The sequence below is a fragment of the Protopterus annectens genome, chromosome 9.part0 (genome assembly GCF_019279795.1).
Source record: "Protopterus annectens isolate FY-2018-M chromosome 9.part0, PAN1.0, whole genome shotgun sequence".
Classification (NCBI taxonomy): domain Eukaryota; kingdom Metazoa; phylum Chordata; order Ceratodontiformes; family Protopteridae; genus Protopterus; species Protopterus annectens.
In genome coordinates, this window is record NC_056743.1 from 1,554,767,555 (window position 1) to 1,554,794,991 (window position 27,437).

Consider the following 27,437-nt stretch of genomic DNA (forward strand, 5'->3'; position numbering starts at 1 on the left):
AATTTTTGGTTTAAGCTCTTAGCATTTAACAGCATGACCCTTATTTTGTTATGATTGGCAAATTTCATGTTGGTAAGTTTGTTTTCGAGACCTTGCCTAAAAAAGGCACTATGGGGGAGGCAAGAGCCTTTGCCAGCAGCCAAAAGCATAGTGGTGCCAGGTGCAAACCGTCTCTGGCAAAGCAGAGAGGTTTGTCAACCATAGCTTCCCAGGCTGGCAGAACTGGATCCCCTTTGAATGGCATCAAAAACTAACCAGTTATTGAACTCAATCATTTTTTGTTTATACTGAGGCATCATTCTAGGTGTGGGTAATATGCTGCTCAAGGCAAGGGACATACATGCCTGGGACACATACTCACAGAGCTCAATCATATCTCTCTTCATATAGTCCAGTGAGGTACATCTCAGGTCGTTCACTCCAACATGAAGTATGACAGAGTCATAATGGTACTTGTTGCTCCGAGACCTGAGTGCATGCATATTCTAACGAATCCTGGCAGCAGACCGTGACTTACTTCTTGTCCATCCTGGTGAGTGGGACATCCTTATGTTTCACTATAGAGTTTCCAATGACAAGAAAATTTGGTTTTTGTGTGTTATGCCTTACGAGTTTCATAGGTGAGACACTGGTGTTACTGTGTGTCATGGGTACTGTGGGAAATGTGTTTTTTAGAGGTGTCTGGAGTTTCAGTAAGTTTTTTGAGAGAACCTCCAGGTATGTTGATTTTTGTGTTTGATACGTACTGTGTGTGTGAGTAGTGGTACTGTGTGAATGAGTAGTGGTGGATGGGTTGACACTGTCTTCATTGTTACTGTTTCATGAGCAGAAGAGCATGGATTCAAGATTCTTGGTGTAAATACATCTCTCGCATGCTGTACTAGAGTTAGTGTCTGTGTATATGAGGCAATTGCTATTCTGCCTCAAGAGACCCAAGTCAACAAGGTTGGCAGAAGAAACAAGGGTAGTCCAACTGTCCATAATGCTAGGTTAAAGATTGTTATCACAAGGGGGGGGGCGGGGGGGGGGGGGCTTTTCAGGACTAATCAAGGAGGAGCTCAGTAAATGGATATTTCTTCTTCTTCTTTTTTTTTTTGACCAGAAAAGTACTAAGGGTGAGGGCTACACTAATGTGTTAAAGCTGCATCTAAGGGAAACATTGTTGAATTTACCTGCCCAGCTATGGTGGACAATTACTTGGCAGTGTTTGATGCTGCACAACACACAAACAGAAACCTGCTCAAATGCAGGGCTTAAATACCAGATGCTAAAAACTGTAAAAATGTTCAAAAGGACCAATGACGATGCTTACTCCAAGCCCTGGACCAACCACCCTTCACCAGACAGATTCCAAGTAGCACACTTCTCTCACTAGAGTGCAGAAGGGCCATTTCCAGTCAAAGATGGCCTGAAAATATGCTTAGAACAAACAGTCACTACAGACACACCCAGATGCAGCAAACCTTTATCTGGACTATGCTACAGCTACTAGGTACCCTAGTTTTGGCAGGAAACACTAGAGAATGTTTAAGCAGAAGAGTAGCACTAAGGCACTAAAAAAAGTTTTAAACAGCAAAAAACAGCAAGGAGACTCTAAATAATGTTTTAAACAGCTAACAAATCAGTTATTTTAACACTGCTTGGCAGTAAAACTAGAACAAGCACACCAGATTGCTTTCCAACAGTGAAAAGTACCAGCAAATACTTAAACAGTGAAAATAGTAAAAAGAGCTTAGCAACAGTGAAACAGCAATAAAATATGATTTAACAGGTACAGTAAGGCAAACAATCGGAGTACAACAGTGCAGTTTGGTACATAGTACACAAGTACAGTATTTAAGTAGGTGGCAGGCAATAAAAAGTAAGTAGTATAAATAAGCAAAAAAAAAACAACAGGCAACTTGTGTTTTTTGGGAAACTCAGAAGCCTCTAGTCATCTGGTATCTCAGCTCAGAGTTGTGACTGGTAGCCCATCTCCATTTAGCTTGGTACAAAGAAGTAGAAACCTGCTTAAACCCAGGGCTTAAATACCAGAAGCTAAAAACATGAAAAAAAATTAAAAAGGTTCAAAAAAGACCAGTGAGGATGCTTACTCCAAGCTGTAGACCAATCACCCTTCACCAGATGGGTTCCATTCACCACACTTCTCTCACTAGAGTACAGAAGGGCCCTTTCCAATCAAAGATGGCTTGGAAAACATGCTCAGAACATGCAGCCACTACAAACAGACCCAGATGCAGCAAACGTGTATCTGGACTATGCTACAGCTACTAGCTGCCCTAGTCTTGACTTGTGCAGGTGCAATGGAGGCTTGCCCACCCCAACCAAAGTTGAATCATATGGGAGTAGCACGTTTTTTTTTTTTGATTCAGTAAAATGTTGATTCAGCAAGTTATTTTAGGCAGTTTGTGCTTCAGCAAAAAAAAAAAAAAAATGGTTCTGTGAAATGCAGTGAGCCCTTTTGTAGTGCTTATCCTAAGACTACAAGACATCTCTGCATTCATTGCTCTTCAGGGCTACGTATAGAGTTTTCAGACCTTAACAGTAGGATTTTAAGACAGTAGACGCTAACAAAATAATTGGAGCTTTGGTCTACTTGGCTTTACTTTATTTATGCTTGCAGCAGAGCCACAGTTATGTATGCATTTTAAAGGAGATGGCATTCTACTTCTTCATTCCTCAATTCCATGATGGCTTTCTGTAGAGGTGCTGCACATCCCTGAATTGTTTGACAAAGTCAGAAAGATTAAAAAACACACACATACACACACACACACACACACACACACACACACACACACACACACACACACACACACACACACACACACACACACACACACAGTGAATGCTCAGAGAAATGTTATTTATTTATTTAACATTTGTTTACCAGGAAATTCCGACTTGGAACGAGCCAGTTTTCAGCAAAGGCCTGGGGAGAAATGCACTAGACACATGTCTTTGTAATGTGGGATGAAACCGGAGCACCCGGAGGAAACCCACACGAACACAGGGAGGACATACAGACTCTGCACAGAAGGCACCTCAGCCGAGAATCAAACCAGAGAACCTTTTGCTGTGAGGCAGCAACGCAAACCACTGCACCACTGCGCTTTGTTTGTGAATTACTGAAGCCACCTGTTAACAAGGCTGCTTTAAGTTTCTCAGGTAGATTGTGTTGAAGTTGCCTGTCTTCGCAATGTGGAGGGTGTGATGTTGACTTCCTGAATTTTGTTATGTACCTAGTTCATTTAATAAAAATCGAACTGTACAAAATGATCAGATAGGAAATAGTAGGTAGTCCACAGTTTAGTTAAAAAATGGTATATCCCTTATTAAAACACACAAACATGTGATCCTATAATCAGGTTGTTTGACATAGGGATTTATACCTAGTTTAGTGAGTTTATCTATAATTCCAGTGTGGGGGATGGTGTCGAATGCCTTGGCGAGATCTAGATAGGCTGTGTGAACCACCTTACCCTCATCTATGGCTTTGGTGACTACTTCAAAGAAGTCTATCAGGTTTAGGAGACATGATCTGCCTTTTACAAACCCGAACTGTGCGGGGTCCAGAGTTTGGAGATCTCCAGTGTCTTTGTTTATGAGTTCCATGATGATACGTTCCATGGCCTTGCAGACCAGGCACATCAGGCTAATGGGGCGGTAGTTCCCGGGGTCTGTTGTGGCACCCCCTCTGTGGAGTGGGATAACCGTCATGGTGCTCCATTCAATGGGCACAAAGCCTGAGGTGAGGCTATGATTGAACATGGTACTTAGGTGGGGTGCCAGTTCATTCTGTAGTTCGTGTAGAAGGCAGCCCGGGATGTTGTCAGGTCCCATAGATGCTGTGGTCTTGGCTTTGGAGAGTGAGGTTTTTACCTCTGTAGCCGTGATTACAGGAACTTTACATTCTTCTTGTATAAAGATGGGCCCTTTAGGGGGTGATAGCACTGAACCTATTTGCCAGAATGTTGGCAATATCAGTTCGTTCTGTATATTTAGTGTCATTGTGCTGCAACTCAGAGCAGATATGAGTGTTGCCATTGAGATTCTTGACATAGCTATAGAATGCTTTGTGGTAGTCTTAAGGATCAGTGGCGATTTTGTTTTCATAACTAGCTTTGGAGGATTTTATGAGGGATCTCAGCTTCTTACTGAGGCTGACCAGGGAGTTCCTCCAATCGTGGGATTTTACTCTTTTTTGCAACAGTTTCTTTCTTCTGTTGTAGAGTTTGTTTATGGCAGAAGACCACCAGATTGGCTTCCTTTTTTTGGGGGGATAGCATCTTGGTTCTGTTAGGGGTAGCACGATCCATGCACTCGTATAAGTGCGTATAAAGTGCATTTGTGTAGGATTCAGCAGTAGTACTGCTATTGTCCTTCTGCATGGGTGTTGTGATGATTGCCATTTCCATCTTAAGAGGAGTGAAGTTGGCTTTGGAGAAATTTTTAACGGTTGTTTTCCTAATGGGGGGTGGGAGCGGGATGTGGATGTCTAGGGTGATTAGCTTGTGGTCGGATCTGACCAACGAGGAGCTGACCTCTGATGTGGAACACCGGTCACCCATGTTGGTGATGACCAGGTCTAGGATATTGCTGCCCCTGGTGGAGGTGTGGATAAGTTGATCCAAGGCTTTGGAATTGATGATTTCCAGAAAACGTTGAGCAAAAATGTTGGTACACGAGTAGTTTTCCCAGTTAATGGTAGGGTAGTTGAAATCACCCATTATTAGAATGTTGGGTTGTACCTTAATATTTTCCAGTGTATCAGGAAAAGAGGAGTGGGAATCCTGGGACATGGTGGGGGGTCTGTAGCAAGCTACAATCTGGACTGCGGTTTTGCCCAGAGTTAGTTGAATTTGGATAATCTCAGATGCATTATTCTGAGCAACTAGCTTGGAGGTGTGGCTATCCTTAATGAATATGGACACGCCTCCACCTTTAGTGTTTCGGTCTGGGTTTGGTGGCCGAAAGGTGTGGTATGAATTATAGCCTGGTAATGCAGGGGTGCTTTCTGGAGCTTTGAACCAGGTCTCTGTCGCTGCACAGATGTCAATGTTCTCCATTTTAAGGAGTGCCTCGAGTGAGTGCATTTTGAGGTTTAGACTTCTAGCATTGAGTAGCATTACCCTCAGATTTTGCTTGCTTGTACCTGTTACGGTGGTGAATTTGTCATTTGAACCTTGCCTAAAAAAGGTACTATAGGGGTGGCAAGAGCCTTTGCCAGTATCCGGAATCCCAAGGGCGACAGGTGCAGGCCATCTCTGGCAAAGCAGAGTGGTCTGTTGATCATGTCATCCCAGGCAGACAGATACTGGATTCCCTTAGAATGACACCAGAAGCTTAGCCAATTGTTTAAGTCAATCATTTTGTCCTTGTACTGTGGTATCATTCCGGTTTGATGGCAGTATTCTACTCAGGGCTAGGGTCATACCTGCCTGGGCTACAAGATCGGAGAGCTCCTCCATGTCTCTTTTCATGTAGTCCAGGGAGGTATGTCTCAGGTCATTCACACCAACATGGACAATGACAGAGTTATATTTGTACTTGTTGTGGAGTGACCTGAGTGCATGCATTTTGTGGTGGATCCTGGCACCCGACAGGCAGCTGACAGTAACTTTTTCCTTGTTTAGGCTGGTGAGTGGAACTTCAGTGTGCCTGACTGTAGAGTCACCTATGACTAGAGTGTTGGATGTATTATGCCTTATGGGCTGTAGTTGAGTGGCACACTGAGTATGTGGGCTATGTGTCATTTGGGTTGTGTTGGGGGGTGGAGTTTGCTTGCATTTCTGCTTTGGAGGTCTCTGTTGTTTGGGCAGATTTTTGCTGAGTGCCTCCACGAATGTAGGTGTGTGTTCTGGGCTTCTATGTGTGTGTTTTGGTAGTGTAGGTTTTGAGGGACTATGTGATGAGTGTGGTGCGGTGCAAGTGTTTACCTTCTCTTCTTGACTGTCTAGTCCAGTCTTCGGTGGAGAGCTTTGCTTCCAGTTTGGCTATATAAGTGCATCTCTCACAGGTCGTAGTGTTGGGTTGTAGGAGGAGAGGGTTGTCTGTGTGCATGAGGCAATTGCTGCATTGTCCCAATATGCTCAGATTCATCAGGTAGACAGGAGAAAACACCGGGAGCTGACCTTTAGACATGCCTGAATAGGTGCTTATTTGTTAAGTACTAAAAACTGTTTCCCTCTAGACAAGTGAGGAAAGTTGAGTGCTGTAGTAATTTGTAACTTATTTACTGCTTACAATGAGTTCTGAACAAGTGCTGAGCTCAAAGAAACATATTTGAGTGCTAAAACTAAAAAGCTGGCTAGCTGCAAGGGAAAATTTGAAGAGCAGACTTTATGGCGCCAAGAATGGTTTAACCCTACTTAGGTGTGTGTGTGGGGGGGGGGGGGGGGGCTCAGGAGTTCAGAAACAGTCCTGGACACAGCAAATCTGTATCTGGACAAGACCTGCCACAGGAAAGGGGGGGGAAGTAAGCTTAGATTTTTTTTTCAGTAAAAGTGGAAATGGAGAAAGCTGGAACAGAAGTTAATTCAACGTTAAGAATCTGAGTGGATTGGCCTTCACAAATGTTCTCTATTAGAATGAATGAACTAATGACACTAGACTGGGAGGAGTGTCACAGATCAAATATACAGTATGGACGGGCAACTGCAAAGCCCCCAAGTATAAGAACACCACAACACTAGGGAGGGTGGGTTGGAAAAGTTACAGTTTCTAGCTGTAGCCACTAAATGAAAGTTTTAAACAGATCAAGGAGCAAGCAGACTCTAGAGAATCCTTTTAACTGTAAACAGACATTTATAGTAATGCACACTATTACAGTTCCTAGCTGTAGAACACAGAAACCTCAAAAAATCAAAAATGCACAGAAAAGCTCGGATATAGCACTCACAAACAGAAAATACAACTCTCAGTATGAAAAAGCAGTTTGCAGTTAAGTAATTCAGTAAACATGCAATTAGAGTAATGAAACAGTATCTAGCAATGAAAAATACAGTTAAAACAGTATAAAACAGTACATAAATGCACTGAAACAATAAATAAAGCTTCATAACAGTGCAAAATGTAGTAGATCAACTGTATTGCACAATTATAAGTGTTTCAGAAGTGCAGTTCAGTGAAATAAGTGTAAGAAATAACTTATCCTGCTCTTGGAATCTTAAGGAATTTCCACTTGGCTTCAGTAATGAAACAATCCACAGCCTGAGCAATACAAGCACAACCTTTTCAAGACACAGGGTTAACCAAACCTCCATTATGCCTTCCAGCAGTGTTGGATGTGTGAGCCTCCAATAATCCTGGACCCAGATATGTGCATGCTTCTGTACACACTCATATCCCCTCAAGTTACACTGCAAATGCTGATCAGTGCTTCATAGAAGGCATTCTCCACCTTCATGCAGTCCCAAACATTTATTTTAGTCTTCTTTCATTTGCTTAAATGCTGGACGATTGTTTTCTTCTTAGTTTCTGACTACAGTTGACAAGGAGATTTAAAGACAAAAATGTGTATTCAAAGAAGTGTTGTGGATTAATACACATAAATTAAAAGCCTTTAAAAAAGTATAAATATTATTGGTTTTATGCCAGTTATTTAGAGTATATAAACTACATTTTAAGAATAATGTTGCATTTATCTTTTAGTGTGTTTGGGGCTCCTACTGGCGTGATGGCAAATGGGGTTACAAGTGCTGCCATTCATTTTTCAAGTTCTCTTACTGCGTTGGAGAAACTGGGAAGCACATTAGTGCAGTAAGTAGCAATTGTTTTTCTTTTCCTTTACTGCAAGCTTAATTAGCATTGCTAGTGTTTGAAAAACATCTGTAGGTGTTTATGATTTATGTACTTGCTGATAATCTCACACAAAAGTCTGAATTTTTTAACATTTGCTTCTGGTAATGGTCTACAGCTCTTACATGTCTTAACTTTTTTTATCTGTTGAAGCTTTGGTTATTTACCAGTCATGTGAGGTTAGCTCGCTGTATTGCTGGACTAGAGATTTTGCTCATGACTTCCCTACTTGTGAAACAGGGTTGAGCAGTTTCTGTTAGAACCTTTTCTGCCCTTGCCACCTGATCATCAGCTTTTTCTTTGAGACCATCTTCCTTTCAGTCTTCAAGGATTTTTAATTAACCAAACCTCCATTATGCTTTCCAGCAGTGTTGGATGTGTGAGCCTCCCATATTTCTGGACCCAGATATGTGCATGCTTCTGTACACACTGATAGCCCCTAAAGTTGCACTACAAATGCTGATTGGCAAGTTCGTATTCATTGTACTGCATCACTATCAAATTCAGCCTTCGCTAGGTGTCTTTCTTGCAAGGGTGGATGAGCTAATAGCAGCCATGCAGACCCATCCTCGCAGTACAGCTCCTACACCACCAGAGCCACTTCTCAAACTCATGTCCTGGTGTGCAGTCTGGGCTTTATCCTTTTTTGCCTTAGAACTAGATGACAGGAGAGCTGTAAGAAAAGGAAGAGCTGAAGCATCTGATGTCTCTTTCTTCTGTACTGGTGAGATGTGGGGATTTCATGCTGTTCTTGTGCCCCTTAGGAAAAGTTTAGGTGGATGAAAGAGCATGAGTCAGAGTGCTACTCATCACATCCATTTTTTTGGAATATCTAAGGCCATTGCAGCTTGCATGGAAGCATCCTCAGTTGAACGCCTTTGTTTTCTGCTTCAGGTTTGTGCTAGCATTGGAGTACAGATGCAGCCTTAAATAAGCCAGAAAGTGCCTTGATTTTTTAAAACTGCTAAACCCACTAGGAACAGGTGCTTCTTTTCAGGGTTGACCCATGGGCATTGCCTACTTAGGTAACCCACTGACAGCCACAGAGTAAGCAATTGAAGACAGAGATCATCAAACCTGGGACTAAAGGGTGAAGCTCATTTTCAGATGGATGCAGTTACTGATTGAGTGGAGAAAGCTCTAGTTTCAATGTAGCTTGCATTGATTAGGGTACCAGTACCATTGCAAGGAATGGTAGATGACTGTTTTAGGGGTTGGGTCAGTTTAAGAAGAATTGGGGGCAGCTGGTACTGGGGTAAAGTAGCTGGTTGCATAAATTCAGTGATATAAAAAACTAATGTCAACTTTTATTTGTTTTCTGAAATGTAAGTCTAGTAAAGATGTTCAAAGTTTGCATATGTATTTTATTTAGGAATTACGTCATTAGGTAGAAATTGATGGATGTAAAACTTACCCAGAATTAAGTCCATTTGCTAAGCACAGTCTATGGGAATGGATTCATATAAATTAAATTTTGTGAAATATGACAAAATGGGAAACTCTTCACATTTGTACTGTATTGTATGCCAGCTCATCACAATTACATCTAGTAGTTGTGACCTTTTTGTGTGTCACTGCTGCTGCCAGACGGTTGATTCACAGATGTCAGATGTCCATACGCAGAGCATGTTGTAAACATAGTGATTTTGTGTAGAATAGCATTTAAATGTCTTAAAAAATTGTTAGTTTGGGCAAGATATTTCAAACCAGCAGCTACATAGGAGTGCTACTTACAGTAGTGATGTCTTTGCATCTCCCATGTAACCATTTATGCAGGTAAGAACTGTAGCCACGACTGTCTTTATCAACCCCCTTTTTCCCATTTTCTACATGGGGTCAGAGTGTACCATCAACTTTTGCCACCTCTCTTGATTCAGTGCCACTCTTTTACCATCTTTGGGAGTCATGGCTGACTGTATCAGGTCTTCTGTCATGAAGTTTCATCCATCTTGCTGCTGGACATCCTCGTTTCTTCCTGAATTCGTCCTGTCTCTCCCAAGTCTTCTTCCCCAAATTATTTTCTGCTTTCCTGCACGTGTCCAAGCCACCATAATCTTTTCTCTTTGACCCTCTCTGCAATTGGTGCTACTTTTGCTTCTGCACTAATGTCATCATTCCTTCATTTGTCACTCAGTATGCTTCCTACCCCCCCCCCCCATCTGAGGGACTTCATGTGCATCACCTTTATCTTCCTCAACTACTCTTCACTGCCTAGGTTTCTTTGCCACAAAATACTTTGCCATACTTTTTGTACACCTTAATTTTCATAGTTTTTGACATCAGTCTGTCACAAACACTACCCCTTACACTGTGCTGGTTGGCTACAGCCCTTCTGATTCTAGCTTTGGTCTCCTCATTCAGACTTTCCTTATGCTCAAACACCCCTCCAAGATACTTGAAAGATGTTAACTTGTTCCGCTATTTTGCCTTCTGTTTCAGTTTTTAGCTTCTTTTGATTCCCCATTTGCTGCCATGATTATTGTCTTGAGTGTACTCTGCTTCATGCCATATGCCTTCAATTTTTCATTTCATTCTCCTATTGTTTGCTAATTTTCCTGATGTTCCTTGTGTTTCACTGTTGCAGTCATTACATTTGGGTTATCTGCCTCCAGGTAGCCCTCAGCCGGCCTGAATACCAGAGTTTTGGATTCCTGCGTCGGATGCTGTCTCCTTTCCATGATGTCAGGTCGTCAGGGATGTAAAACATGCAGCCGACGCCATTACATCAGTCTTTCTTGCCGCGCGGTACCCAAAGCAGAAGCAGTTTGCAAGTGACGGTCGGCCGACTCCTGAAATTTTCGTTTTTGAGTTTCAGAACCGAAGTCTTCAAAAAAGTTAAGTACCCCATTGGGGATCCTTTTTCTTGCCCTTAAACCGATGTCAGTAAAAGTTAACAGTTGTCTTACCTGTGGAAAGCAAATACCTTATAAAGATTTTCACTCGTATTGCATTCCATGCTTAGGCCCAGACCACGACATCACTCACTGTCGGTTTTGTGCTTTATTCAACCCCCAAACTATTCGTCGTCGGTCTATTTTTGCAGCAAATTATTTTGGTACTCGGTTTAACTATCCAGAAATGTCATCGGTAAGCCTTCCAACTACTGATATTCCGAAAAAGCGTAAAGATAAAGACAGACCGCATAGGTCCAAAACTGCCGATGACGCTTCCGCTAAGCTAGTCGCCAGTTCGCCGGTACTCAGTGAGGTGCTTTTGCAGCCCCTGATACCTGCTACTTCAATTTCGCAGGCCTCTCCTGAGACTCATTCGGAGTCCGGTATGCCGCGAGATGCTTCTTCGACTATGGAACCTGCAGATGTCTCTACCTTGGATGGGTCCGGAGCCAGTGTGCATGCACTGGCTTCTGAGGGTGTGTTCAGGCCTACAGACTTGCATTTCAAACTGACGCCATCTTCTTCTTTAAGGCCTAAAACTCAACCCACGCCTAAAAAAACGACGTCCAGACCGCATGTTCAGGCCCATATGCCTAAAAAACTAATGATAAGAATGGCTGAAGACCTTATTACTTTAATTAGGAGAAGCCAGCCTTCCCCCTCTAAGAGACCTAGAACTGATTTTCCTTCTGATTCTTCTGATCAGGATTCTGAAATTTATGTTTCTTCTGATTACCAGAATTTGCCCTTATCTACCTATGAGGATTCTGATGCAGAGGATTCCATTCCCTCTGCTTCCCCCTCCAGAAGATTTTTTATTTTTTTTTGTGGTGAAACCTTGCACACTCTTAGGGAACATTTCCGCTGAGAAAGCCAGGATTACTCTGACTCCAAAAAGAGGCTTAGGGAATTCTTACTCCTCCCTCAGCAGGCCTTTAGCTATCCCTCCTGTCCTGGACATTGTAGATGATGCCTTCTTGGAATCCAGCCTGGCCCCAGACACTTTACCTCCGGCTCCCAGAAAACCTGACAGGTATTACAGAGTACCTGACTCTCACAAGTTCCTCTTCAAAAATCCTACTACGGACCCAGAGACCATTTCCCAGGGACCTAAAGGCATTAAGGCTACCACTGCCAAAAACCCTACCCCCTCTGATAGAGATTCCAGGGCCTTGGACAGATGGGGTAAGAAGGTATACACTTCTGCTACTTTGGCCATTAGGGCCTTAAACTGCCAGTTTCGTATGTTAAAGTATCAGCAGCATATTATGGGACTACTTAAACAGAAAATGTTGTTGATTCCTGACTGTGCTGAACATAAAGAATTACAGGATTTAATGCATTCTGCTGAACAAGTTGGTAAATGTACTTTGCAATGTGGTTTTGACTCTTTAGAAGGATCTTGCAGGGCTGATGTCACTGGGTCTGTACTTAGAGGGCATGCTTGGCTTAAGGAGCAAAACTTGCCAGATCATGTTAAAGCTAAATTACTGGATGCTTCCTTAAACCAAGACCGCCTGTTTGTCAACAAAGCAGAAGAAGTCCTTAAAAAGATGGAGGAAAAAGCTAAATCTTTGCAAACTTTTAACGATTTCCTGCAAGTACAGCCTCCCAGATTTAGTAGGCATTGGCCTTCTAAGAATTGGTCCTTTCCAGTCTCTTCCAGGCCTTCTCAGTCCAAACCCAGGAACAGCAGACCACCTAGGCTACAGTCTCAAGGCACACACAGGCCTAAGCAGTGGGGGGCTCCCATGTCCAAAGCTGGAAGTAGTAAGACACCCCCCTATGGAAAAATGTCACAATGACTTAACCTTAAACCTTCCAAGCCCTGCTCAACTGCCTGCTCCCTTAGGGGGAAAGATCGCCTGGCATGCAAAATCTGGGAACTCATTACCCAGGACAAATGGGTTTTAAATATAGTATTCCAAGGATACAGATTCCACTTCCACACCTTACCAACCCCAAACGGTTGGCCAGACCTACCCCCAAATCAGTGGGCAGAGGCTCAACAGCATGTTCTTTCTCTTCTAAGTATCAGGGCTATTCAGCCTGTCCCAGCAGAAGAAAGGGGACAAAGTTTTTACTCAAGACTCTTCCTAGTACCCAGAAAAGACAGCTCCTGGTCCTATCCTGGACCTCTCTATTCTAAACACCTTTTTGATAATCCTAAAATTCAAAATGCTAACACTTCAACAGCTGCTTCCTATGCTAGGCAAAGATGCCTGGTTGGCAACCTTAGACTTAAAGGAAGCTTACCTGCACATTCCAATAAGGGAATCTTGCAGGAAATACCTACGATTCAGAGCAGGCTGCATGCACTATCAGTTCTCTGCACTTCCCTTTGGCTTATCTACTGCGCCCAGGGTATTCGCAAAGTGTCTAGCTCCAGCCATTGCATTTTTCAGGCAGAGAAACATTCAAATATACCCATACCTGGACGATTGTCTAATTCAGACAGAAAGCCAGGACATGCTATTAAAACATCTGGCATTTGTAAAGAAACTTCTAACCTCGCTGGGGTACACCATAAACGAAAAGAAATCTCATCTAGTACCCTGCCAACAAATTGTATTCCTGGGAGCAAGCTTGAACACAACTTCCCAGATGGCTTACCTCATGCCAGAGAAACAAGTTTATTTGACAGCTTACTTCAAACTACTGGCCACAAAGACCCAGCTATCTGCAAGGAAAATCCTGCAAGCCCTGGGGTTCATGGCCTCTTGCATTCTACTAATTCCATATGCAAGACTGCATATGAATAAACTACAATGGTGTCTAAAAAGCCTGTGGTGTCAACATTCTCAGGACATGGAGACAATGATTCCTATCATTCCTTGTATAAAGACAGAGTTCCTTTGGTGGGCTGAGGCCTGCCACCTAAACAAGGGCCTCCCTTTCAGTCTACCCCTTGCCGCCCAAACCCTGACTACAGAAGCATCAGACTATGTATGGGGGGCTCACTTGGCAGGTTGGTGCATTCAGGGCAAATGGAACCTGAGTGAGATGCACCTGCATATCAACCAAAAAGAAATGTTAGCTGTACAGAATTCCTTGACAGCCTTAAAACACCATACCCTTCCAGGGCAATTATTGGTAAAGACAGACAACACCACAGTTTTGTGGTACATAAACAAGCAGGGAGGAACCCACTCATACCCTCTCTGCAGACTAGCCATGGCTCTGTGGAACACAGCCCTGAGATACCAAGTGCACCTACAAGATCAGTTCCTGCCAGGCAAGCTAAATTCACTGGCAGATGACCTAAGCAGAAAGCTCATGGAACCACACGAATGGAAACTGGAACCAAAGATATTCAACCTCTTGAGAAAAAAATGGGGGACTCTAGAGATAGACCTGTTTGTCTCCCCTCAGAACTATCATTTAGACAAATTCTGCACAAGGACTCCCCACAGTCAAGCTTGGAAAGTGGATGCCCTGTCCTTTACCTGGGAAAGCCTCTCAGTTTATGCCTTTCCCCCTCTGCCTCTCCTCTCCAAGGTTCTGCTAAAGATCAAACAGGACAAACCAAGGACAATACTGATTGCACCAGACTGGCCTCGCCAGCACTGGTACCCTCTCTTGCACAGTATGATACTGCTGGATCCATGGCACTTACCTCAGACACCTTCCCTGCTGTCCCAGCAAGCGGGCCAGATTCTGCACCCTCAGCTTCAAACCCTGAACCTTGCAGCCTGGCTAATTTCTTGAGCTCTCCAATAGCATCCCTCAGTAAGCAGGTGCTAGGTGTCATTCTGGAAGCAAGGAGACTTAGTACTAGAAAATCCTATGCTGAAAAGTGGAAAAGATACTGTTCCTGGAGCCAGACTCAGGGGGATGGGCACTACGGTGCCCAGCTTACCTCATATCTGTCAGTACTTAACAGAAATGCTCCACAAGGGCCTATCCTTCTTGTCTATCAAAATTCATGGCTCTGCCATTTCAGCACATTATAATACTGAACCACCCCTCTTCTCTCACCACTGTTAAAACAATTCCTCAGAGGGGCTAAAAATTTTAGAGCCCCTACTCCAGCCTGGGATCTTAACTTTGTATTGGAAAAGCTCACTCTACCTCCATTTGAACCAGCTGCTACTGCAGAGTTTAAATTCCTTTCTTGGAAAACAGCCTTCCTTCTAGCCATCACTTCAGCTAGAAGAGTGTCTGAATTACAGGCCTTTATGGCAGTGGAGCCCTTCATTATCTTCCATGTAGACAGGGTTTCCCTCAGGACCAATCCTTCCTTTATGCCCAAGGTGGTGTCAAGTGTGGCCCTAAGTCAGTCCATTCATTTGTCTACTTTTTTTCCGAATCCACAAAACAAAGGAGAGAGAATACTGCACACTTTGGACGTGCACAGACAACTTAGATTTTATTTGGACAGGACTAAACCTCTCAGAAAATCTGAACAGCTACTAGTTGGCTTTGCTGCAGGGGCAAAGGGGAAGGCCATTTCAAAGCAAACCATTTCTAAATGGATAGCCCATTGCATTAATTTCTGCTATAAGCACCATGGAAAACCTACCCCACAGGGGATTAGATCACATTCCACCAGGGCTGCATCTACCTCTACAGCCTTTCTCAGAGGAGTCCCTACCAGGGACATCCTAGAAGCTGCTACCCGGAGCTCTGTACATACCTTCACCAAGCATTACCACATGCCTATTTTTTCTAAATTCAGAGCTGGTTTTGCCACTGCAGTTTTGTAGGGCTTAATAGTTGGCCTAATGCTTTCTAACTTCCTTCTCCCTTCCTTAGCTTTGGGAATCAACCCAAATGTAATGACTGCAACAGTGAAACACGAAGAACATAGTACAGTTGTGTACACTTACCATAAATGTAGATGTTCGAGTGTATTCAGTGTTGCAGTCCTGGTTACCCTCCCTCCAGCGCCCTGACTTCTCTTGGCTATACATTTCTTCTTGTTTGGTGTATTTAAGCTTTCTGGTGTATTTGTTTTTGTTGGAAATCCACCAAAATTGCCAAAAAGGGCCAAACAGTCACTAATAAAGAAAGAAATAGACCCCAGAAGGTGCACAATAAAGCATTCAGACAGTCCGGTTTTGCATGATTTATTCCAAGTGTTCACTCCACAGTAAACACATATAACGCTCAATCTAGCAGATACGTTTTCGTTTTAAAACTTCATCAGATGTGGGCTGGTCTTAATACAATTTCTATTTATACAAGTTTAAATGAAAAACATCCAATCAACCGCAATACTAAATGAGACCTAATTTAAAATATGTGACCTATAAACTCCATAGGACAAAATGTTTTATTAATCTAAAACCTTTTTAAAACAGTATTCCATTATAGAAACAAATTGAAACTGGAATAAATGTTGTATACATATATATAAATATTTATAAAAAATTAAAAAATAATGACATTTATTTGCTACTTACAAATCATAAAACCTTTGTGTTAAACTGGGTTGTAGTACCATCTTGTGGTAAAAAAATAAATTACAATGACTCTATACATAGTACATGCATTAAAAATTTTATGACAAGCTGTAAATCATAAAACCTTTGTATTAAACTAGGTTATAGTACCATCTTTTGATGAAAGACTGAATTAAAATGACCCTATACTTAGAACATACATTAAAAAACTTTGTGACAAGCTGTACCAAAATATCACTTATAAAAACAAATAAAACAAAATTAATGAATTTGTAAAAAATCAGTATAGCTTATTATTAGAACCTCAGTTTATCATAAAAAATCAATTTATTTTAAAAACACCTTTTAATAAATAATTCCAATAAAAGGATTAAGGGAAAGAGACTAATTCATCTTGTTGAGACCTTATAGTTTAGCAGCTCTTAGTTTGAGAAGGAGGGCTATGGAAATACAATCATTAAGTCCTGGCCATTTATTGGCTTGCATGGTTACTTGCTACCAAAGCTCTCTGTATTCTATTCTTTCCACCCATGAGCCACCCCTTTCATCGTTTCTCACTTTCTCTAGTACAAAAAATATAACATTTGCATCCTTACATTCTACCTTGTGTTTATAGAGGGTATTTGTTTCTTTTTTATTTTGTACCTCATACATATGCTCATAAATTCTTTTTCATCTGCGTTCTGTCTTTCCCACGTAAAATGCTTGACAATGAACACACTTTGCCAGGTCCACTATCCCCATGTCTTCACAATTATTATATTCTTTGCCGTCTAAGACTATTTTCCTGCTTTCTAAATATACTGTCCCTTTATTGACAATGTAAGGACACTGGGCGCAATTCGCGCATTTGAATGTTCCTTTTCTTCTTTTGTTCTTGTTTCCTGTATTCCTTGTATAATTCCTTTCTAACAAGTTCTTTAGGCTACAAGAATTTTTATAAACTACTTTTAGCTTTTCCTTTGCTATTTTCTCTAGGTCTGTAATGGTGGTAAATCTATTCCATTCCTTTTCTATAATACTTTTTACTAGGGTGGAACTTGCATTAAACTCCATTACCAAGGCCCTATTAAAATTCTCATTAAGTTTATTTTGTTGTTCAATGCTTTCCTCACTACACCCTAAAATTGGGTGAAATTTACCTGCTCTACCCTCCAAAACTTCTTTCTCCACTTCCTCAATTAAAGTATTAGGGTAGTTTCTTTTTTTAAACATGTGGTTCAAGGTTTTCATTTCATCTATAAAATCTTCCATATCTGATGTAATTCTAGATGATCTGATATATTGACCCCTAACTAAACCTCTTTTCTGGTGTACAGGGTGAGCACTATTAAAATGCAAATAAGAATTTGAATAGGTACTTTTCCTGTATACTTTTGAATTAAACTTATTTTTCTTGTATATCTCTATGTCCAAATAACATAGTTTTGCATTGTCTACTTTGTATGTGAACTTCAAGAAGCCTGTACTGTTGTTCAAAAATTTAATGAAATCAGGAATTTCTTCTTTAGATGTTTTCCAAAAATATAAATATCATCCAAAAATCCTTTATATAATAACCATTTTTGGTTATATATAGAATCAAGTACCCACTTTTCTTCCCATTTTGCTAAAATTAAGTTTGTGTATGTTGGTGCGCATGCTGCACCCATAGCTACACCTTTGATTTGATGTAAGAACTCACCCTTAAAGTAAAGAAAATGAAACCTTAGAAACAAGTCCACTAATTGCAGAATCACTATACACTCATCACGTGTTAAACTACCATCCTCAAATATTATTTCTTCTAACATTATCTTACATTCCTCATGTGGAATACAGGAAATGCGATCCCAAATAAAACCAAGACCCAATCCTCCAAAGGCAGACGTCCTGTCTGGTGGACCCCAGCCATAAACAAACTATACAATAGAAGGAGGAAGCAACTAAATGATAGAGCAAAATCCCAAAAAGGGAAGGCATCTCTGATCAGTATTAGCAAAAAAATACGGGCACTCATAAAATTGTCTAAGGCCAGCTTCGAGAGAAAAATTGCACAGGACACTAAGGATACTCACAAGGCTTTCTTTAGTTATGTTAGGAACCTGGGTGGTAATTCCCAGATATGCTCAGAATTAGTCCAAAATGACAAAAATACACGAACCCACAGACATTGCCAACATCCTAGCTGACAGGTTCAGCGCAAACTTCTCCCCTCCCACCAAAAGGGCAAATATCTATCCCAGCAGAGTGCTGCCCCTGACATCTCAGATGCTCAGGTAAGAGCCGCCTCTCCAAAGCAAAAACACAGCATCAATGGGACCAGACGGTGTCCCGGCTGCGCCCTACATGAACTCCAAGAAGAGCTAAACCCAAACATAAAACTACTGTTCAGTCTCAGCCTTACTACAGGATATGTGCCCAAAGAGTGGCGTACAGCAACAGTGGTCCCTCTCCATAAAGGTGGTGCCTCAACGGATCCTGGAAACTATCGCCCCATAAGCCTGACTAGCTTGGTCTGCAAAGCTATGGAAAGGATCATCATGGACCTCATAAATAAAGATATTGGGGACCTACAGACACTGGATCCTACCCAGTTCAGCTTTGTTAAGGGCAGATCCTGCCTCTTAAACCTGGTTGATTTCTTTGAAACAGTCACCAAGGCCATTGACGAGGGAAGGTGGTCCACACAGCCTACCTGGACCTTGCAAAGCCTTCGATACAATACCCCACTGGCATTATAGATAAGCTCACCAGCTTAAATATAAACCCCTATGTCACTAGATGGATTGCAAACTGGCTCAAGGACAGAACCCACATGGTTAGAATTGCTGGAGCCATGTCAGACTCCAAACCAGTTACAAGTGGTGTCCCACAAGGCTCAGTCCTGGGACCTCTCTTGTTCGGTATATATTTCTCGGAGGTACAGGCCAACACAGAAGGACTGTGGCTGACCAAGTTCGCAGATGACTGCAAACTGGGAGCCATAATCGACTCTCCAGCCGACACAAGCATCCTCCAAAAGGGCCTCATAGAAACAGACAACTGGTGACAGAGCCATGGCCTCAAGCTAAATGCCAAAAGTGTATAGTCATCCCTTTGGCAAAAACAAAGTGCCCACAAATTACCACATAGGTGGTAATCCATTAAGTACAGAAGAAGTAATTAGGGACCTGGGGACCCAAGTTGATAGCAATCTCTCATTTGACAACCACGTGGCCAAAGTGGTTAGAAAAACATTTTATATAGCCCACCTAATCATGAAGGGATTCACATCTAGATCAGGGAGGTCATTGTGCCTCTTTACTCATCCCTCATCAGGCCCATAATTGAGTACAATGCCCTTTTGGGATGTACCTTACCAGACACCTGCAGCAACTGGAAAGACCCCAAAAGTACCTCACCAAGAGGATCAAAGGGCTCAAACAGATGCCATATGCTGCCCGGTTAAAGAAACTCCAGCTCTACTCAGTGGCATACCGCCTGTTCAGAGGCGATCTGTGCCTGATGTATAAAGCCATGTCCAACCCGGAATTAATGGACATGCTGCACCTCAGAAAATCCAAATCCCATCGAGCTTACGCCGAGACTTGAACCTCAGCACTGAAATAAATAGGACATGCTGGAGGGACAGATTCATAACCCAGAGGCTCCCTTCACTCTGGAATAAAATCCCAGTCCAGGTTAGGCAGACTCCCTCATTGACTCTCTTCAAGAGGAATCTTGATGAGTGGATGGGAGATCGTAGGTTTACCCCGGGTATCACTTCTGTGTCACTGTTAGACAGAGGCACAGTATACTAACCTCGAAAAAGGGCATAGCAAAATAAATTTAAAATGGGTGGCGAAAGCCAAACACATTCTGGCTAGGCTTATAAATGCCCTAGGGCAGATAGTCTAGTATGAACCTATGATATCTATAGTAAGAAAATGCATATTATCTGTATATAGATCTTGATGTTCTTCATCTCACATTGCTGCAGTCCTTACTTATGGGTAGTCCGCTGTCCTCGGTCGGCCCGAATACCAAAGTATTAGGCTGATGTCGGTCATGGGCGCCTAGATCTGACATCAGAGCGTCAGGGTATAAAGGCGCATGACCAACGTCATATCCTCAGTCTTTTTTGCCGCATGGTCCGATGCAGAAGCAGCGTTGCAAGTGCCGTTCGGCGTTCTGAAATTTTTCGCTGGAGTTTCAGACCGATACCAAGTTGGGCTAAGTACCCCGTTGGGGAATATTTTTGTTTTTTCTTGCCTCAGTTACTTACTGGATGTCAGAAAAAGTGAATAATTGTATTTCTTGTGGGAAACAGATACCGCATAGGGATTACCACTCGCTTTGTATTCCTTGTTTGGGGCCGGAGCACGACGTAGTCGGGTGTCGGTTTTGTGCTAGGTTTAATAAGCGCACTATAAAACGGAGGTTAGATTGCGCTAGGTTAGTCTTTGGCAAGAGGTGTAATTATAATATGCCGTCGGATGTTCTGACGCCTGCTTCTACTAAGAAGCGCAAAGACAAATCTTTAAAGCCTAGGCAGGATGATTCATCCGTTTCGGACGCCGGACCTTTAGAAGCTACAGCTGAACAGGTGGATCCGGCTGAAGTTTCTGTTGAGTCCCAGGGGGAAACTTTGATTTTACAAGATGTGGCCTCTCAGGAGGCAGGTCAGGCTGAAGGGGCCTCTCAGGTTACTATTCTCCCTTCTATGCCTAAGGTGGTTAGGCCTTCTGCTACTGTTTCTAAGGCTCCTTCTAAGGGCAGGTCTGTTTTGCCTTCCTCTGGTGTCAGTTCTGGTTCTTCAGGGTCTGTGCCTAAAAAGCACATGCTTAAAATGGCAGAGGATTTGATTACTTTAATTAGAGGTTCTATGCCCTCCTGATAAGAGGCCCAGGATGGAGCCAGAGTTGGAAAGTTTGGAGCAGGCCTCAGATGATTCAGAGTCTTCTACTGAGGACATTCAAGATTTCCCTCCTTATTCTGATTCTGATGCAGAGGATTCCACTCCTTCTGCTTCTCCTCCAGAGGATTTTTCATTTTCAGAAACTCTGCATTCCATGAGGGAGCATTTTAAGTGGGAGGGACAGGATTACTCTGATTCCAGGAAGAGGCTTAGGGAGTTCTTGTTTTTACCACAGCATAGACCCTTAGCTATACCTCCGGTTTTGGATGTTGTTTCAGATGTTTTCTCAGAAGCTTCCCTTAATCCAGATTCTGTGCCTCCTGCCCCAGTTAAACCGGATAGGTATTACAGGGTGCCTGAGGCTCATAAATATCTGTATAAGAATCCTAGGGCGGACCCAGAAACTATTAGTCAGGGGCCTAAGGGTGTTAGAGCCTCTGTTGTTAAGAATCCGGTTCCTCTGGATAAGGAAGCTAGAGCTTTGGATAGATGGGGTAAGAAGGTGTATACCTCTTCTACTTTAACAATGAGAGCTTTGAACTGCCAGTTTCATATGTTGAAGTATCAGAATTTCCTCCTTTCTCAGCTAAGATCTAAAGTGGATGCTTTGGCAGAGGGCATAGAGTGTAAAGAATTGCAGGATTTAGTGCATGTTTCTGAACAGGTGGGTAAGCACTCTTTGCAATGTGGTTTTGATGCTTTACAGGCTTCTTCTAGGGTGGCGGCCACTGGTTCAGTTATTCGTAGGCACGCCTGGCTTAAGGATCAGAATTTGTCTGGGCATGTTAAGTCTAGAATTCTGGATGCCCCTTTGCAGTCTGAAGTTTTGTTTGGTCCTCCTGTGGAGTCAGTCTTAAAGAAAATGGAAGACAAGGCTAAGTCTATGCAGACTGTTAAAGATTTTTGCAGGTACAACCTCCAAAGTTTAGTAGAAATTGGCCTACTAAGGGGCGTACCCTTCTTCTGATTCTCAGTCTAGGGGTAGATCTAGGCGTGGTAGGGGCAGAGCTCAGAGTACCTTCAGGCCGAGACAATGGAGTTCGCCTGCTCAATCTGCTGGTGAGGGCAGGGGCCAGTCCTTTCGTAAACAGGCCCAATGACCTGCATTTTCAGCTGCCAGATTCCTCTTGCCTGGCAGCTCCTTTGGGAGGAAAGTTGGCTCTTTTCAAGCGAAATTGGCATTTAGTCACCCAGGACAAATGGGTATTGGACATTATAAACCGAGGTTACAAGTTCTATTTCCATACCATGCCTCCTTTCAAAGGCATGCCAGACGTCCCTCCTCGGCAAAGGATAGAGGCTCACAGACAAATTTCTTTACTTCTTCAAATAGGAGCTATACAGCCAGTTCCTCTGTCAGAAGTGGGCCTAGGATTTTATTCTCGCCTGTTTCTAGTTCCAAAGAAAGGAAACACGTGGAGACCAATTTTGGATTTATCTATCCTCAACACTTACCTGGACATTCCAAAGTTCAAGATGCTGACTTTACAACAGCTTTTACCTCTGTTGGGAAAAGATCACTGGATGGTTACTCTGGATCTCAAAGAGGCTTACCTTCATGTTCCTATCAGGCCCAGTTGCAGGAGGTACCTGCGTTTGGCTGGAAATTTACATGATCAGTTCTCTGCATTGCCCTTTGGCTTATCTACTGCCCAGAGTGTTCACAAAGGTTCTGGCTCCAGTGATAGCATTTTTCAGACTAAGAGGAATACAGATTTATCCTTATTTGGACGACTGTCTGATTATTGCACAAGAAAAGGACGAACTTCTTCATCATCTACAGTATGTGATGGCAGTGTTAAGAAGCCTAGGGTATTCTGTGAACGAAACAAAGTCCAGTCTAGTACCCTCTCAGGACATGTGCTTTCTGGGTGTGAGACTGAATACAGCTTCCCAGATGGCTTTTTTGACCCCGGACAAACAAAGAAGCCTTTTCTTTATTTCCAGCAAATGTCTCTACGGTCCAGGCTGACTGCAAGGACAGTCCTTCAAGCCTTGGGGTTCATGGCATCTTGTATTCTGGTGCTTCCCAATGCCAGATTGCATATGAGGAAGCTTCAATGGTATCTCAAAAATGTGTGGACACAGCACTACCAAGATCTAGACACTGTCATTCAGATAATACCTTGCATTCAGAAGGAGTTTTTGTGGTGGGCTCAGGAATGTCACCTAAACAAGGGACTCTCTGTGACCCGGCCAGAGGCGAGTCAGATTCTAACGACAGATGCCTCGGACAAGGCTTGGGGAGCACACCTCAATGGAAAATGGGTGCAAAACACGTGGCCTGTCAAACTCCAACATTTGCATATCAACTTGAAGGAAATGTTAGCAGTCCAGTTTGCATTGATGGCTTTCAAAGATTTACTTCCCAGGGCAGGTGTTGATTCAAACAGACAACACTACTGTCATGTGGTACATCAACAAGCAGGGGAACCCATTCTTACCCTCTTTGCAGGCAAGCGATGATTCTGTGGGAAACTGCTCTCAATCTACACCTCAATCTTCAGGCAAGGTTTCTACCAGGAGCACAGAACTCCTTAGCAGATGTATTGAGCAGACAAATAGTGGATCCTCACGAGTGGAAATTGGATCCTTATGTATTTCAACAGTTGACAGTGTTATGGGGAACTCCAGACATAGATCTGTTCGCTTCTCCACTAAATTACCAGTTGCCAAAGTTTTGCACAAAAATGTTTCATCACACAGCTTAGAAGGTGGACGCTCTATCTTTCAGTTGGAACAATCTGCATGTATATGCCTTTCCACCTCTGCCTCTTCTTCCCAAGGTACTTTTGAAGGCCAGACAAGACAAGCCAACCATGATTTTGATAGCACCGGATTGGCCTCGACAACACTGGTACCCACTACTGAGGAGTTTAGTACGAGAACCTCCATGGCCTCTGCCTTTGATTCCGCACCTTTTGTCACAAGAGGACAGTCACTTCCTCAATGTCAAGATTCAGTCTCTGCATCTAACAGCCTGGCATGTTCTGTTTTAGACTCTGGAGGGTCTCAGCTTCCACAACAAGTTTTGAATGTTATTTTGGAGGCCAGGAGGCCTAGTACCAGGAAAGTTTACGCTGATAAATGGAGGAGATTTTTTATTTGGAGCAAAGGAAAGGACTTTGATGTCTCCAAACCTGATTTAAGTGTTGCTCTTCAATATCTTACTGAGTTATTGGACAAGGGTTTGTCTTTCTCCTCAATAAAGGTCCATGCTGCAGCCATTTCTGCTCACTATGATTGTGACCCTCCTTTATTCTCTCATCCTTGGTTTAAGCAATTTCTTAGAGGGGCAAAGAATATAAGACCCCCACGTAGAGCTCCTACTCCTGCTTGGGATCTCAATTTTGTGTTGGAAAAACTTACTCAACAACCTTTTGAGCCTGCAGCTACTGCCGAGTTAAAGTATTTATCATGGAAAACTGCTTTTTTGTTGGCCATTACCTCTGCAAGAAGGGTTTCTGAATTACAGGCCCTCATGGCAGTGGAGCCTTTCCTGATTTTTCATAAGGATAGGGTATCTTTGCGTACTAATCCTTCCTTTATGCCTAAAGTGGTTTCTAGTGTGGCCTTAAATCAAACTATTCATTTGCCTACTTTTTATGCAAACCCCAAAATAAAGGGGAGAAAATTTTGCATACTTTGGATATTCACAGGCAGTTGCGTTATTATTTGAGCAGAACCAAGGAGTTCAGACAGTCTCAGCAATTGTTTGTTTCTTTTGCTTTGGGTTCACAGGGTAAACCTGTTTCAAAACAAACTATTTCTAAATGGATTGGGTTTTGTATTTCTTTCTGTTATTCCCATCATGGTAAGGAGATTCCTGCTGGAATCAGGCCTCATTCCACTAGGGCTACTGCTACTTCTACGGCCTTTATAAGGGGTAGCTACAAAGACATTTTGGAGGCAGCTACTTGGAGTTCAGTGCATACCTTTTCTAAACATTACCACCTTCCTCTTTATTCTAAGTCTAGGGCTGGATTTGCCACTGCAATTTTACAGGGCATTTTAGCGGCCCCTAATGCTTTATGATTTTTACCATCCTCCCTTTCCCGTTGCTTTGGGATTCTACCCATAAGTAAGGACTGCAGCAATGTGAGATGAAGAACATAGTACAGTTTTGTACCTACCATAAATGTAGATGTTCAAGATCCACATTGCTGCAGTCCAATTTACCCTCCCTCCTTCCCCTCTGTAGTTTGACTTGGTGCTATGCTTTAGGTGATGGTTGTTGTTGGGCATGTTTTTGGGAGGTATTCTGTTTTTGGCTGTGGCCTTTCTGGTTTGGCCTTCTGACATCTGGGGCAAGAAAAGACTGAGGATATGACGTCAGTCATGCGCCTTTATACCCTGACGCTCTGATGTCAGATCTAGGCGCCCATGACCGACGTCAGCCTAATACTTTGGTATTCGGGCCGACCGAGGACAGCGGACTACCCATAAGTAAGGACTGCAGCAATGTGGATCTTCGAACATCTACATTTATGGTAGGTACAAAACTGTACTTTTCACACTTCTAAGGAAGTCCCATGAATCCCTGAGAATATTATTACATTTTAACCATATGTTTTTTTAGCTTGAGTCTACGTATTTTGCCAATGGTAGGGTTTTTGAACCTTCCGCTGAAACAATGCGTTTTAAAGGTGGATCCATTTCATCCTTATGTATTTTAGGGATCCCAAATATGGTTGGTATTCTTGGTTTTTCCACCTTTAAGTACCTCAACGTTTTACTATCAATAAGACCTTCTGTAAATAAATCTTCCAAGACTGTATCAATTCTCCTGTAGGCTATATTGATTTTGTTTCTAGAGCTACTAGTATACCTATCTAGGATTTCGTTCATTTTGCCTTCATACACAAGAGCATCCATTAAAACCATCCCACCCCCTTTGTCCAGTTTTATGATTCGCATATTTACATATTTACTTATTTCTGTTAAGATATTATTTTCACCTGAATCTAAATTTCTTTTATAACTCACTTTATCAAAATTGTTTCTAATTTCATTTTCTATCAGATTTTCAAAATTTTTTATTTGAGGGTGTAGTGGAGGGTTAAATGTGCTCTTTTTTATTAAATTATTTGGTCTTGGTCCAATTTTCTGATTTAAAAGAATTTGCAGGTTAATTTTCCTTAGGAATGTTTTAATATCTAATAACACAAATCGGTGTGTAAAAGAGTGGCAAACGAACACAAATAACTTCCAATAACCACTCCTTGAGCCAATGTCCTATGACCACCAAAATAAACACTTTTATTCACACCACATAAAGTAATCCACAGTACATAAAAACGAATGAATAGTCCAATAATCCACAATACAGGTCAAGCGCTTTCGTCAATAGACTTAATCAGAACAGTTAATAAAATGAACTGACACCATTTTTATATAAGTACCCAGTACCTTCAATAAAAAATCAATTACAAAATTAAAGTGACAGTGCATTTTTTGAAAAAATCCTTTTTTAAAAAGTTAAAAAACTGTTTGTCTTGTGAAATAATTTTATAAATACGTTGTTCTAAAAAGGTAAAACTTTTTAAAATAACATGAAGTGAAGTTATCAGGGTTGAATAATGTGTTAATATATCAAAACTGTGTTGCTCGATACCTTAATTCAGGTTTTAAACTAATATGTCCACTTAAACCTGGGGGAACTGTTGCATTTAGCCTCAACTGCCATCTAACCTCAGCCCGAAGCAACTGGTTACCCCAGTCACCCCCCCTAAAATTTTTACCTACACTTTCTAAAATACCAAATTTAAAAATATGGTCAGCATGGTTAACCTTTATGTGTTTGTATAAGGCGTTATTATCTTCCTTTTTCGTAATACTGTACATGTGTTCATATATTCTCCTACTCAGACGCCTTTCTGTTTTCCCAACATAAAAATGACCGCAGGACTGACATACGGCCAAGTAAACTAAGCCCTGAGATGTACATGTACCTGCCATAAAATTAACTACTGTTTGGTTGGGTCCAAGTGTCACAGAGGGAGTGTCAATAATGAATCTACAGTAATCACAGGCCCCACATTTATAAGTACCCTTTCTAAAACATATTTTTCAGAAATTGGATTCTCCAGTAAGCTCTTTAAGTTCCTATTCACCCGGTATGTAAAATGAGGCCTATTCACCCGGTATGTAAATTATTGGTGAAGGCCCTCATTTTACATTACTCTTATCAGGGCTTCTCAACCCCCCCTCCCCCCCCCCGGACAAATGGCCCAGAGTGGAGGAAGAATCCCCCTCCTCTGATCAGGGCTCCATTATTTCAGAGCACTCTGATGAACAGGAACATTCTTACTCTTCCACTGGGAAGGCCAAGATTATTCAGATTTCAAGAAAAGGCTTAGGGAATTTCTCTTGCTACCTCAGCACAGGCCTCTAGCTATACCTCCTGTCTTGGACATACTAGATGATGTGTACTCAGAGGCCTGCCTTAACCAGGATTCT

General features: G+C 42.2%; 1 protein-coding gene across 2 annotated transcripts in view; it reads left to right on the forward strand.

Annotated features, from left to right (window-relative positions):
• SLU7 (SLU7 homolog, splicing factor) overlaps window positions 1–27,437 on the forward strand; it is a 906,055-nt gene that overhangs the window by 481,522 nt on the left and 397,096 nt on the right. For both annotated transcript variants that reach the window (XM_044084498.1, XM_044084499.1), the window contains exon 13: window positions 7,654–7,761. In XM_044084498.1, the coding sequence (XP_043940433.1) occupies window positions 7,654–7,761 (108 nt within the window). The remainder of the gene's footprint in view (window positions 1–7,653; window positions 7,762–27,437) is intronic.